Source organism: Rhea pennata, chromosome 2 (assembly GCF_028389875.1).
Source record: "Rhea pennata isolate bPtePen1 chromosome 2, bPtePen1.pri, whole genome shotgun sequence".
Classification (NCBI taxonomy): domain Eukaryota; kingdom Metazoa; phylum Chordata; class Aves; order Rheiformes; family Rheidae; genus Rhea; species Rhea pennata.
Genome location: NC_084664.1, coordinates 139,137,481 through 139,152,571, shown reverse-complemented (window position 1 = coordinate 139,152,571; position 15,091 = coordinate 139,137,481). Strand labels below are relative to the sequence as shown.

The window sequence follows — 15,091 nt, the reverse complement described above, 5'->3', positions numbered from 1 at the left end:
CTCTTGATTCCTCTTCACAGCCTTACTTAACATTCATTCATTGGAAAAAAAAAACTATTACAGTAAAAAGAAAATTCTAGAGCCAGTCCTTGCTCCTACGTCAATACTGAAAAACATGGTTAAGCAGCAAGCTCTGAGACCATTGAGCAACACTGAAATTTTTGCACGCTGACACCACCACAATTGTGATCTTCGCTACTTCACATTACTGGCTAGCATTTGGACTCTGGGACAAACTATTTATTCACAGCAGCAATAGTAACATGCAGCTCCTGGTGCAAAAGACACTCTTGCTGAACATGCTCTTTGTCCCTATTTTCTACCTCTGTGATACTACACAGGGCAAAAGGAACCAAGGTGGTATTCTTGGTACAAAGAGTATCAAGAAGTGCAGAATGTGCAGAAAGAGTCTCTCCGCTATAGTCTCCACAGTGAGGTGCCTTTTAAAATGAGCCACTGCAAATAATGAACTAGAGACTCCCAATACTAGAGCTAGATTAAAGAATTAAGAACTTTAACTGAACTCAAGTTGCATGAGACACACTTTCCCTAAGTATCTATCTAGTTTGGTCAGGGAGAGACAGGCTACCAAACAGATTAGAGTTTGGTGAAACTCAAAGCTAGTTCTTATCAATAGCAAACTGGACCCTTGCTCTGAAAACTGCTGCTCTGAATAACCTGCCCTCTTATTTTTTTTGTTACAAAGCAATTCAGTTTTCAGAAGCTGAACTCATTTGATCTTTGCTAGTCAAGACAGATAAGCAGTGTACTGAAAAATATAAATTAGTTATGTGGCTCACTGTGAACAAGAACCATCCTACATATAAAAATAAGTAGCTAATACACACACAGACGCTGGACTTCAGAGCTGGAAACAAACCAGTCTCTTTTGAGAGCGAAAAAATCAGTGGATCTTTAGTTTTATTTACAACAGCACTCATTACTGGCAACCTTAGGAAATTTCACCTACAGTGAAAAAAATAAGTGTTCCCAATGTCTAAGTAATACAACCAAGCAAGTGAAGTCAGCCTGCTGATCACAAAATGCTGTGCTGTAAGTTCTTTACACTTCATATTTCTCAGCTACAGAGCAAGAATTTAAAATGCTGACAAGCTTCTAAGATTGAAGCCCAGTGCTCTGGCTACCAAGTATTTCAAATATTACCAACAAAAACTGGAGATTCAAATCTTGAACTTGAGAACTTGAATTCAAATCTAAAATTGTGTATTTTATATTTCTGAAGCACAAAGAAAAAGGAGCCATATTCCTGTTCTGCTCTTTCCTTTTGGAGTTAATTGTGCAAAAGGTACCAGTAAGATACCTTATGGACACAGTATCCTGACCATAAATACCTGCTGCTCCAGATTCCTGGCTGTAGCTAATTGAGGAAGAACGAATTGTTCTCAGGCGCAGACTCTGAGCTCTCTCCTGGCGAGCAGCATCACAGGTCTGGTTTGGATGCCAAATCTGCTTGCAGTGATAGCAGAACTCAGTCCCACAGCCTTCTCGTCCGCACGTAAGTTTGGGACAGCTGGCACAGCCAAAAGCGATGACAGCATATCTTGAATGATCAAGAGGGGAAAGAGATTTTTGTTAATAAAAAAAGTTCTGTGTATAGACCCAAAGCTGGCACAACAGCTGCTGGAGTAGCTGAAGCAGGTAGGAAAGTAGCAAGTGCCAGCAGCTGACATGCCATCTTAGGCTGCCTACCAGCTCCGTCTTCCATGGCCACATCACCATCGCACTGGAATAAGACTGCACAGAAATAATAAAACGAATCAATGCAACACATGGATCTCCCCAGTCTTAAAAACCTCACACAGTACTACAACATACTACAGTTTTGGCACTGTGCTCAGCCTTAACTTTTAAGATCACAAAGCAACCACAATTTAGACGGGAGGGAGGATAAACCCAAAAGGAATTTATGTAACTTAAAAAAATTTCTATTTCAAAAGCATCCCAGGCACTAGGGGCACATCTAAGCTAGAGTCTTTCTATAGGCTGGGAAAATCCCTGCTAAGTCATCCATAACATAATCTATTACTGAAAAGGCATCTGACTTGGCACTGCATACTTTGGTATTTTACTTGTTGCCTCTCACCATATATGCTGGTATTTATTTTAAATAAACATTTGTTTACTCTTTACATTTTAAAACATCGAAACACTGAAGTGATTATTTTACATACAAGCATTTCTGTTTCCTAGTTATTAGCAGAATTTCAGTTTTTTTGACAGTCTTCCCAAGAAGTTCCAAACTATAAATGCAGAAGCAGAGCATTCAGGGCCTCATTACCACCTTTACCATAATCATGCTGTAAACTAAGCCTCTCCCTGCCCCCCCCAAAAAACACTGAGACTTTCAAATGAATTTAAATTTATTATTCTAGTTATTTTTAATCAAAGGCTATATAAACAAACAATTCATCTTACAGTACTGTGATTTCCATGAATCACTACAGTTTAAACCAATTCTTTCATCAAGGTTTGCCTTTTGAGGTTCACATGATTTGTGCTCACGAGTCACAGAACAGCTTTTGGAAATTTCACTAAAATGTCTATATATTTATTTGGGAGCTCACAAGTGTATCTTTGAAAAATCTGCATAATGCATATAACCATTGCTAGTAATACTAGTTTTAAATATATCTTAGTTCTTGTAATTTTTTTTCAATTACTTTATGCAATAGCTATATTTTAAGTAGAATACTTTTTATGACCACCTAAACAGGTGTAAAATTTTATTCATATGAATAGTGGCCCCCAGACTTCAGCAGATACATAAATATAACAAGGCTTAAGGCTATTTAAATGAGAGTAACTGTTTCACAAGATTAAGTTGTTAATTGTTATTTCCCCTCTTCCCTTTTATAGTAGCTGTGCAAAATTCAGGTGAAATATTCCATATCGTTAATGATTTTATATATGTAAATAATCTGGTGAACTAAAATGCGTCCAAATCGTAACCAATAATTGAAATACCATAAAAGTATTAAAGTCTTTGGTCCAGTGAACAATATATATTTTTTCCACTCAAATACTTATCTGAAAATTCAACTATTTTCATTTTAGAGTAGGCAGATCTGAACCCACTAAGATTTTAAAAGAGCATTTTAGAGGTTCTCCCCTCTAGAAGTTCCACAAAAACATGAGTTTAAGCTTTTAAACTATAAATGATACAGCTACAAATGAAAGTGACATCTTCAAGTATGTTACACTTTCCAACTGAATATATTTTGTTTCAGTAACTGCTCAAACCTACTATGTTGTTGCCAATTTCATCAGCTCAATTCTCCCACTTAAAGCGACTGAAGAGATAACCACTCTTGTACGTACACAAAGCGATTCTGACCCAAATGTTTCTGCAACAGAGCCACTAGTATTTTATCACAGAAGCCTTAAGCACAGGCCTCAGAATGATGCAGCAATTTATATCCTTCCTCCCAGTGCTAATAAAGCACAGACACATCCTTGAAAGCACTCCCCAGCTGCGACGCATTTATTGGCATACATTCAGAAAGTTACCTTTTCGGTCAGAGCAAGGGGCAGTTGAACATTTCAGGCTTAAACTCAACATTCTGAAACGCCCATTTTACAGAAAACATGAAATCTAAGAGCTCTTGTTAGGCTGAAAGAAGAGACTAAACCAAATTCAAAGTAATGACAAATCAAACAAAGAGCAGAGGCAAAGAGTGATTCATTGGGGAAAGGAGGTAGAGGTGGGGAGAGAGGAAGAATGAAGAAACAGTGATCTTCTGCTCAGTCAGTTTTTTGGTTGGCACAGCTAAGAAATCTAGAAATCACTGCTTTCTGCTAATAATGTCAGCAGCATAACTCCAGAGCAGAACTATTAAATAATTCAGCCAGAATAAAGGACAGAATGCATTTGGAATATCAATTCACTCAGGCTTATCAAAATGACATCTGAAAATTTACATGGTGAAACAGAATCCTCCGAAAATTAGTTTGGAAGAAAGCCCAAGAGGTCTTCCCATCTGCATTCCTTCCCCAAGGACAGATCAACTATCTGCAAGTGTGCCCTATGAAGCCATAGCAAATAGTCTGCAGCTGGACCAAATGCCATATTACTTTTGTGGTACTTAAATTATTGGTTATCATTTGGATGCATTTTAGTTTGCAAGAAAAGCTGAGGATGGAAGAGCCCAGGATCAGAAAAACCCTGTATATGATATGGACCCCTTCTGGCATGAGCCTGCTTCAGCTTTGCAGACTTCCCCCCCCCACAAGCTCTTGGCCAACTTGGCCCATGGCATGATTATTGCCCAACCTAATTTAACTGTCTTCTTGTGAAAAGGAAGGTCATAAGTAGTTCCCCACTGAGACAAGAGAAGTAGTAGTACACTTAACTTGTAGTGACTTTTTCTTAAAAATATATGTTGCAAGCTCTCTCTCCTTCCAATTTTGCCTTCTCTAAGACTAAATGATTTTCTGCTTTTATTTACTGCTCTACAAATCAACTTTTGCCCCACTAGAGTGGAGGACAAATGAAAAAAATATATACCCTTAACTATTTGTGCTTTCCTGAGAACTAACACAAAGGGCCTGGATGTAGAAAACCAGTATTCTAGACTAATTTATCTTCCCCTGCTTTTTTCCCCTGCACGAATCCTTTCTCAGGGATCAAAAAAATTATTCTTCTTCATCTGGCCAGGATCTTTTCTCAATGTGATGCCCAAAATTTTAAACAGTATTATATTGGATGTTTCACTGAGAAGAGTGAAAACACTGTGTACATCATCCATTCAGCTCTCCCTTATCTATTTGTGTAGTAAATGACTCCCACCAAAATGCAGTACTTAAGTTTGAATGTATTTCCTGTATTTAGGAATCTAAGACAGCTTTAGTAAGTAGTCCTGTCCCTCTAAAATTTCTTGTAGCTCTCCTACTTTGAGATTAATTGCAAATTAAGTGTTTTCCATCCTGGTCCTTCATGAAAGTTTTGATTTGCACTACAACCAGGTGAGCTATTATCAGAACCCTAATGCATTCTGCCAGCATTACACATCAAAAACCAATCAGAAGCAAATAATCTTTTGATTTTAATCAGATACTGTACACGTTAATTACAGTTGCCAAAACTATTAGAAAAATATTACTACTGCTGTACCACAAAGTCATTAAACATCTGCTGATCTGAAGTCTTTGCATGCTGTGTGTGGCATATCTGGTCTTTAAACAATCATAGAATCAGTAAGGTTGGAAGGGACCTCTGGAGATCATCTAGTCCAACCTCCCTGCTCAGCAGGGTCACCTACAGCATGGTAGATAGGGTTGCATCCAGGCGGGCCTTCAATATCTCCAGAGAAGGAGACTCCGCAATCTCTGCTGGGCAACCTGTGCCAGCGCTCTGTCACTCTCACAGGGAAGAAATTCCCCCTCACGGTCAGGTGGAACTTCCTGCCCAGAACTGGACACAGTACTCAAGGTGAGGCCTCACCAGGGCTGAGTAGAGTGGCAGGATCACCTCCCTCCACCTGATGGCAACACTCTTCCTAATGCACCCCAGGAGACCATTGGCTTTCTTGGCCACAAGGGCACATTGCTGCCTCATGCTCAACTTCTCATCCACCAGCACAACCACTTCTCTGCAGAGCTGCTCTCCAGAAGGTCAGACCCCAGCCTGTACTGGTGCCTAGGGTTATTTCTCCCTAGGTGCAGGACTCTGCACTTGCCCTTGTTGAACCTCAGGAGGTTCCTCTCCACCCAGCTCTCCAGCCTGGCCAGGTCTCTCTGAATGGCAGCACAGCCCTCTGGTGTGTCAGCCACTCCTCCCAGCTTGCTATCATCAGCAAACTTGCTGAGGAGGCACTCTGTCCCCTCATCCAGGTCACTGATGAAGAAGTTGAACAGGATGGGACACAGTACTGAGCCTTGGGGGACAACACTAGCCACAGGCCTCCAACTGGACTCCACGCCACTGATAACGACCCTCTGAGCTTTGCCTTTCAGCCAGTTCTCAATCCACCTCACTGTCCACTCATCTAACCCACACTTCCTAAGCAGTGGAACCTCCTAGGAGGATGTTAGGGGAGACAATGTCAAAAGCCTTGCTGAAGTCAAGGGACACAACATCCACTGCTCTCTCCTCATCTACCCAGCCAGTCATTCCATCATAGAAGGCTATCAGATTGGCTAAACAGGATTTCCCTTGGTGAATCCATGCTGACTACTCCTGATCACCTTCTTTTCCTCCATATGCCGCGAGATGACATCCAGAATGAGCTGTTCCATCACCTTTCCAGGGATGGAGGTGAGGCTGACCGGCCTATCGTTGCTTGTGTCCACCTCCTTGCCCTTCTTGAAGACTGGAGTGACACTGGCTTTCTTCCAGCCCTCAGGCACCTCTCCAGTTCTCCAGGACCTTTCAAAGATGAGGAGCAGCCTGGCAACAACATCTGCCAGCTCCCTCAGTACCCGTGGGAGCATCCCATCCGGTCCCATGGATTTGTGGGTGTCTAGCCTGCCCAGAACATCTCTAATCCTATCCTCCTCAACCAAAGGAAAGTCTTCCCTTCTCCAGACTTTCTCCGTTATGTCCACACTACAGGATTCTTGAGGGCTGCCCCTAGCAGTGAAGACTGAAGCAAAGAAGACATTCAGTAATTCTGCCTTGTCTGTATCCCTTGTCACCAGGGCCCCCACCTCATTCAGCAGCAGGCCCTCCTCTAGCTACTGATGATGTTTGTTAATATGAGCTGTTTAGTGAAAAGCTGATTTACTTCCCTAAATCTCACCTCTGTACAGTTTCTTCTTTCAAATACGTGAAATCCCCATTGTTACTTTCTATGTTGCTTCTCACTTCGCACCACCAGCTGCCACATGCTTTCTCCCAGCTCCCCTAGCTAACAGCTGGGGCAGGGCTGGGGTGCTGCCATGGGCGCTGCCGCAGACTCCCCGCTGCGCACATACTGATGGACCAGGCACTGCTCCTGGGGCTGTCCACCTGGCCAAATTTAACAGGTAACTGTAGGCTTTCTACGCAACCTCTTCTCCCACTAGAGGTGGTACTGTGGGTCTCCCTTTCACTTAAGTATAGTTTCATCACAAAATTTTTAGTAACTTAACTGATACCGAGAGCTGCACCCCCCCTGCCAAACACAGCTGACAGTGCTTCAAAAGCTCTTGGGGGAGAATGGGAGCAAGATAAAACCTGATCACATCTGATTTTTAGTTGGGAAAGGATGTACGAAGGATGTACTTTATGTGCCTAAAAAAACAGAATTCATCTGTGTAAAGCAGTTTCCTATCACACAAAAACATTATGGGAAAGTCATGCCATCACCAAAGGTACACAGTTAAGGTTTCCCATATAGTATTAGTTTGTTTCCCTCACACAAAACATTAACACAGTATAAACTGTGTCTTCTTGAAGGACTCCATCCTCCAGTCAGAGTATAAACTGTGTCTTCTTGAAAGACTCCATCCTCCAGTCAGAGTATAGAGCAGATAGCAAGAAGTTATAAACAATTACTAAAATAGTTTCCTTTATACTAATATAATTCTATGGCCTACAGATAATTGCACAGAATTTGAACCTTGCTCTGAAGACCCAGTTTATAATATTACAATGGCATTATCTACACCAATTATCCTAAGTTTCTGAACACTTAAAAAAATTAGGATGGGTATTCTCCACTTTTTTCTCATCTGTTAAAAAAACAAACAAACAAAAAAAACACAGTAGGGCATAAAACAAATAAGTCAGGTGAAAAACCTCCGTTAAATAAATACTCAGTACTTCACTGAGCAGACTATCTGTGAATTACAGGAATATGATGTAACAGAAAGTGTAGCCAAGTTCTTGCATAGTTCCTCTTACTTTAGAAAACTGTAGTTTGTTCAGAACACCAGAATTCAGAGAATTCAGAGTAAAGCATATTTCTGCCTATCAAACATTGCTTTTCATTATGTTTTCTTTTGTAGCATCACAATATTATGAGTAAGCTGTTGTATTCCTGTCCACGAGACTTCAAAATTCACACAGACTGTTCCTCTCTCAAGTCAGTCCTCTTCCTCCTCTGCTCAAACGATGCCACAGCCCAATGCCATCCATTTTTCTGACTTTCAGTTCTGTACTCTCTTCCCCAAGTTCTTCGCTTGGAATACATTCTTCCTAGAAGACCTAAGAAACCACCACTTCCCCAGTCCCTGCTTTTTACCTCATTAGCAAAATTCTATTTCATTTAAAATACGATTTTTTAAGATAACATTTACATTTGAAAGCACAGTATTCAGCCTGCTCATGTCAGAATTCAGAATGGTTGCAGAACTGTTTAAACATTAAAATAACGTTAAAACATTACTACTTCTGATAGTAAGCAGGAAGTAGCTCACTAAGACCTTACATCAGAATCCTGTTTACAGGCAGTAAGTGGTATCTCAAGCAGCCACAAGATAGAAGATATTTGAAGTAGAAGAACGCTTCCCGTTCCAAAAAAATCTTCAATCATATTCCACAGTTAAAAAAGATGCTTTAACAAATGGACTAAGTTGAAAGTATAGTACCACTAGCATTTGACCTAATTTCCAAGTTTTTTTTTGTCTGCACTTTGTACTGTTCCATTCGTAGCACAGTATTTGATTTTTTCATAGCAGATAGATAGCAACCACCTACCAAGTTTCAGAAAAATCACTGAAATTCTCTCTACAAAGAAGAAAAATTCTATGTGAGGAAGCATTTTCTTAAGGAATTCTCCCTTTCTTAGCCACTGGTAAAACACATAGAAAGTATTAAGCAAAGCAATTAACTGAGTATATCTGTTATGCTCAAAAAGCATAACAGATAGTTATAGATTCATGTATTGCCGTATCTATGTTCATCCAATCTGTATCATTTATATAAGCATCCAATTATAATGACTTATGTTTCAGTTGTATCAATTCTATTAAAGAAAATCAGATATTTGGATAAAGCAGATATACAAATTCAGCAACACTGATATTAAGCCAAGAAATTCCACATGTCTGACTAGACTGAATGGGAAAAAACAACCAAAACGCATACCCGCAGTCTGGAGCTGGGCACCACCTACAATCAGGATCCGCAACTAGCCATCGCCTAAGCATAAACTCTTCATATTTTTCCATCAAGACGTCATCGTTCAATATCAAACGAATATCATGAGGATTAAATCGTTCCGAGCATTCTGGACAACTGATATTAACTCTGCTCTCAGAGATTTCTATCCGGAGATATTGACGCAAGCAGTCCACACAAGATCTATGGTGACAAGTCATGATCTCTGGGAACCTGTCCTTAGAGTGCCGCAAAAGGCACAGGGGGCACTCCATGAAGTCTCCGCTTGGTTTGCCACTAGAGGTTGTTCCATTATCGGAAGAGGTACATGTGGAGAAAATAGAGTTCTTGTCTGTACACATTTCTGAATGAATGCTTTCAATACTTGCAATTCCATCCACACCTCCATTTAAATCTCTTGACTTGCGTTTCGTGTCTTTTTTTCTCCGAAAAAGAGAGCCTAAGGAAATTCTTCTTTTCTTTGGTGCCTTTTTAACTGAAGGCAAACTCACAGAGGAAGCAGAAGACTGCAGGTCCCGATCAGAGCCCATTTGCCGATGTAAACTCATGTCTAGATCACTCATCAGAGACAGGTTAAATTTCACACACAACCCTAATCATGTTTAAGGATCGAAATAATACGAGATACATGCGTAAGTCATATTGTTAAGTAATCCAGTTTGAGAGTCTTCATGCAGAAAAAATTCACACACATCTGCTTTCAGCAAATTCTTCACAGAAGCTCCCTAGGTAAGAGGGAAGAACAAGAAAAAGGTAGATTAGAAATCATATCCATCACAGTTTTGCTTCTGAAAGAGCAGGACACACTGAAGACCGGCCATTCATACTAACTACCACTTTCTCCTCCCCATCTGACCCAATTTTTTTTCTATTACCTCATTCTCATCTTATCAAGACTGAAAAATCCCTGGAGGCAAGAAACACCATGCATTAAACAGTGCTGAGAGCAGCATCTTCACTCCCCTGCCTCTCTGGGGAGGCAGTGTTTTCTGTGTGTACAGAAATTACCATCATCCAAAATGACAACTAAGTAAACATACAAGTTATTCTGCAAAGCATAGTCTATAACAGGTAGAGAAAACAGGAAAGTTTTCAATACTACAAGTTTGTTTCCTGCACATGTGATAAGGTCAAGTACACAGCCAATACAGGTAGTTACCCGAAACAAGTAATTTCTCTGCATTTTTAAAATCCACAATAATTTCTGCTGGTAGTCTAAATGGCTAAATAGCCTAAGATACTCTCAGATATAAAGGATTCACAGAGAAGTAGGCAGCTGCATATAAACATGTAAAGCCTCTGAATATTTCAGGAAACAGAGCTGGAGAGTAAGTAACAACCACTGCTGCTTTGCTCTTGGATTTCCTTATTACAAGCCAAGCAGACTCTAGAGTTAAGGTGATGACTTCTGAATTTTCCATGAAACTGACTAAAACTGCTCAAAGAAAGATTCTTATCACATAAAGTTCAAGCAATCCTTTTGCACAGTAAGTCAGCAATGACCTGCCTCCTGTCCCTTAACTGACTTCTTCTGAAAGGAGAAAAAGGTGCTTTCCCGTTATCCTCCCACAGAAGTGGCAGATCTCCTCCAATGAAAAAACACTAGCTTCCCACAAACGTGCCCAACATTCCCACTTCTCGGCAGTTTATTTGCTCAAGAAGTATTCACCTAACCCTTAGTGAGCCACTTTTGTAACCAAAGAAGACAAGGTATTTCTTAGGAGACATCAGTGTTGCATAGCTACATGGAGCTACTGGAGAGAGTCCAGCATAGGGCTACGAGGATGATCAGAGGGCTGGAGCATCTGCCCTATGAGGAACGGCTGCGAGAGCTGGGCCTCTTCAGCCTGGGGAAGAGAAGGCTGAGGGGGGATCTTATCAATGTGTACACGTACCTGAGGGGAGGGTGTCAAGGGGATGGGGACAAACTCTTTTCAGTGGCGCCATGCGACTGGACACAAGACAATGGGCACAAACTGAAACACAGGAAGTTCCACCTGAATATGAGGAAGAACTTCTTCACTGTGAGAGTGACAGAGCACTGGAACAGGTTGTCCAGAGAGGTGGTGGAGTCTCCTTCTCTGGAGATACTCAAAACCCACCTGGACGCAATCCTGTGTAATGTGCTCTAAGTGACCTGCTTGAGCAGGGGGGTTGGACTAAATGATCTCAAGGTCCCTTCCAACCTCAATCATTCTGTGATTCTGTAATAGCTGGATGCAACACCACTGCTGGCATCATTTTCCATCAGTGTTTCCAAGCTAGTCTTCCAGAAAGGTGTTTACTGGGTTTCCATGATTTCACTCAAGTATCATAATATTAAAACCTAAGCATCTAAAATAGGTCAAAAAACAAAGAGAAGAACGCACAGGGCTCACTGATAATGATACAAAACCACAATTTCTAACTTGAGCATTGTGGTATAGAGAAGCATCAAGTCAAATACCTCCGTTTAACTGTGCCCAAGTAAGTTGCGTACCAGCTACCAACAGCTCGCAGCCCACCTGACTCACCAGTGCAACATGCGTTACACACAAACCTCTAGGCTGTCCTCAGGTTCCTGTGGCCCCAGAGTATACACGAGCTGCCGGGCAGCCAAGTTGATGCTGTTCAATTTACTAACAGTATTAGCTTCATCAAGTATAAGAAATTCAAACAGAAAACACATTGCTATTTCCCGGTTTTGCTAAAAAGGAAATTATGTCTGGGCCACTAGAGGTTTTCTTTTTTATTTAAGAAAAAAAAAAAGCCACTATATTCTGTTTTTGCAAATGCGGAACTATTACTACTTTTTTCTTTTTTGTAAAGGAAAGTCTTACCACTACTGGACATTATCCAAAAAGTTTTATTTTAATCCTAGGGTCTAAAACAAAGCATATAAAATACTCTTCCTTGCTTCTATATTAAGAGAACATTTTCAGCTTAAAATTTAATCAAAGGGATCTTGGATGTTTTACCTGCTTCTGTTCCCCAAACAATTTTAGTAGTTTTACAGCTGCTGTTTCTCATTAAAGGAATTAAAGCATTCCCTTATCTAAAGCAAAAAAAAAGGTGAAACTGAAAAATCATTAAGCAGCACTGACAAAATGAAGTCTTCCTTGCTGGAGCAATCTTGGCATTACACTGTGTCACACACATGATCTGCAGTTGGTACAGTATTGGAACCATCCACAAAGACACAAACTCTACAGTCCATGGCTGAAGGTGAATTAAGTTTGAAGGTCTAGAACTGCAGGAATAACGTTGAAAGCATTATTATAACTACATAGTTACTGACACTTAAATAATTGCCCAGATACTACCAGCACAGTAAAAAGTGCCATCCTATTTGAAGCAGAAGAGTCTGCAAAGACGACAAACAGCAGTCAATTTTTTTTCTTTAAATGTAGGAAGTAAACCAATGACACAGCCAAGAATACACAAGCTTCCCCCTCCCTTTCCCTGGAGGGGGGAGAATGCATACTACAACATTTTTGCCAGTTTCAACAGATGTACAAAATCAAGAAACAGAAATTCTGGTGATGAACCAGTTGTACTTTTTAAAATAAACAAGGATTCTCCCATGCTCTAAAGCAACAGAGCAGTCAGCCCTCCAATTCCCTCCGCGCAATGCGATATGATAAGCACTCTCTCAGGAACAGTGGCTTGCTCCTATAAAGCAAACGGTCGAACTTTTGTCAGGCTTTTTGACTAGAGAAGCTGCCAGTTATTTCAAGGCAATCAACAATGACTCTCTAATACCTATTATAAAACATTAGTTTTAAAAGCCATACTCTCCCTGATACGGTAATTTTGAATTGCCGTTTTAGAGACATTAGCAGATGACTTCAGTGAAGCAAAAAGATACAGTAGATTTATTACAGGAAAATTGAAGACAAACCCTGCAACAGATCAGAGCTGCACAAAACCATGAGAGCTTTACTAGTCCTGCAAGGAGTGCTGGCCAGTTCTCATATTGCCCAACCCAAAACAGCATCTACACGCTCCTGCTGACAGGAAAAGGCAAAACATTTCATTCTGTACAGTGGTAGAACAACGCCTGTATTATTCCAGTAACAATGTGTCAGTATGAAGGAGACTGCCTGTGTGAAAAGCAGATCTGTGAAACCAGAAGACTCGGGAGCCGAGATGCACCATTACAATAATGAACGTGAGTGACATGAATGCTGCTTCTCAGTCAGGTTAAGTGCTGCGCCACTCGCATGGACCAGCGCGGACTTCGTCAATGATACAGAAGAAACCAATACAGACAACAGACATGGGATAAAAGCAAAACAAAACAGAAATACCAATCAGTAGAACGACACTTAAAAATGTAAGTTCATAACTAATCCCAGCATTTCCTCAAAAGCACTTACAGACTATAGAAAAGACATGGTTTTGGCTTCCTGCCCTGCCTAAAACCCTACCGCAAGAGAAAATTCCATCAGTTACTTGAATTCTCCTCGTGCCACAGACTGCCACAAAACACCAGTGACCACAGCACAAAAGCACCTTCTAATTGAAGATTTCCAAAAGGACAAGCGATATTTATATGCGTAACTCACACAGAGCTCGGTGCACTACTGAAGGAACAGATAGCAGTTATCTCCCCTAATTTATTTCCTGGGGAAACGTACCACTGCTTGCATACAGTTAATTTCCTTTTGTAACTTTTCAAACACACTGCTTTAAGTAAATGCTATTGCTGATGATATAACAGAGGGGAAGGGAAAGAAATAATATTCCTGACAAATTGTATAGGACAAAGCTCTCAATCACAAAATGACTGGGAGTGATAAACATCTCGTATTTCTCCCCATAACAGAGCCTATGGATGACTCAATCAACTTCAAAACTTTTAAAAAATGCTCTAGGACAGCTGGGCATATTGATTTTACAAGAAGGAGAGAGTGGTAAAATTTGACTTCTACAAGCTAGTTGCTGCAAAATAACTCCCTCATGTTCCTAGCTGCCCTCCAAACGTATCAGCGGCACAAGCTTAATATGTTGCCTGCTCTTTCAGTACACGTTCGCTCTAGCATACAGGAGCTATAAGCCTACCACCACAGTGGTCTGACATCTTTGCAAAATAAAGACAGGTTTGCATGTATATGCAGGAAAGTAAGAGAAACCTCCTCACCAAAAACGATGGACGGATACAGCTCTATCCTCACTACAACCTTTAAATATTCCCCTGATGTCACTGGTACTTAGAAGATAAATTCTGACTTTTCTTGCTGTAAGTGAATACCTTTCATTTTAGGCATTCGCTCCTCCCACTAATTTAACCAAATACCAACTTGGAACTGGTATAATGATAACTATTTCTTGATTAAAGCTGATAACAGCTTCCCTCTAACATCTAATAGGCCCAACATCTACACTCTGTAGCTCTTTTGAGATGCATTACTTCAGCTTAAAAAGAGCTGTAACAAAAAACCTCCCAGCGTACAAAGTTCATCCACCGATAACGCAGGAACAGATCTGAAATATATCCTGCCTCCCTATTCCAGCACACAGCTCCTGCTGGGATCATGCAACAACCTTGGAACTTCTCATCTACGATGGTCTTAACGTACTAGTATTTGAAAACACCTACAAAACAGCTTACTCATTTGGGAGTAAACAAAAAGGTATCTATTCAAAAAGCGTAAGTCTTGTGGAACACATTGTAGTTCCTCAAGAAAGAAGCAAGTGCACACTTCAATTTACTAGGTCTAATGCAAATCTAATACATGCTGATATGAAATATCTAATGCTTTTCATCCAGATGGAGAACAGTATTTGCTTTTTGATTTTCAACACATTTCTGATCAGATCCAGCCACACTAGCAGAAACTCATGTAAAGCAGATTGGGCAGAGAAGGTAGCTTTCTTTTAAAATTATTATTTTATGGTGTAAGAACAACAAAATTAAAATTGAATGAAATATAAAACGTAGACAAATGTACAAAAGCTGAAGCTACTAAATTAAATTCCAATACATAGGATTTTTAAACAGCAAAAAAGTCCCATTAAACATTTTTAATGTCAATTCATTCCACAACA

At 40.4% G+C, this 15,091-nt stretch overlaps 1 protein-coding gene across 3 annotated transcripts in view; it reads right to left on the bottom strand.

Annotated features, from left to right (window-relative positions):
• The window catches only part of RNF19A (ring finger protein 19A, RBR E3 ubiquitin protein ligase), a 61,100-nt gene that overhangs the window by 14,397 nt on the left and 31,612 nt on the right, over positions 1-15,091 (bottom strand). For all 3 annotated transcript variants that reach the window (XM_062570461.1, XM_062570465.1, XM_062570464.1), the window contains 2 exons: positions 9,029-9,786; positions 1,353-1,561 (listed from right to left, as the gene is read on the bottom strand). In XM_062570461.1, coding sequence (XP_062426445.1) covers positions 1,353-1,561; positions 9,029-9,624 — 805 coding nt within the window. In that variant the 5' untranslated portion in view covers positions 9,625-9,786. The remainder of the gene's footprint in view (positions 1-1,352; positions 1,562-9,028; positions 9,787-15,091) is intronic.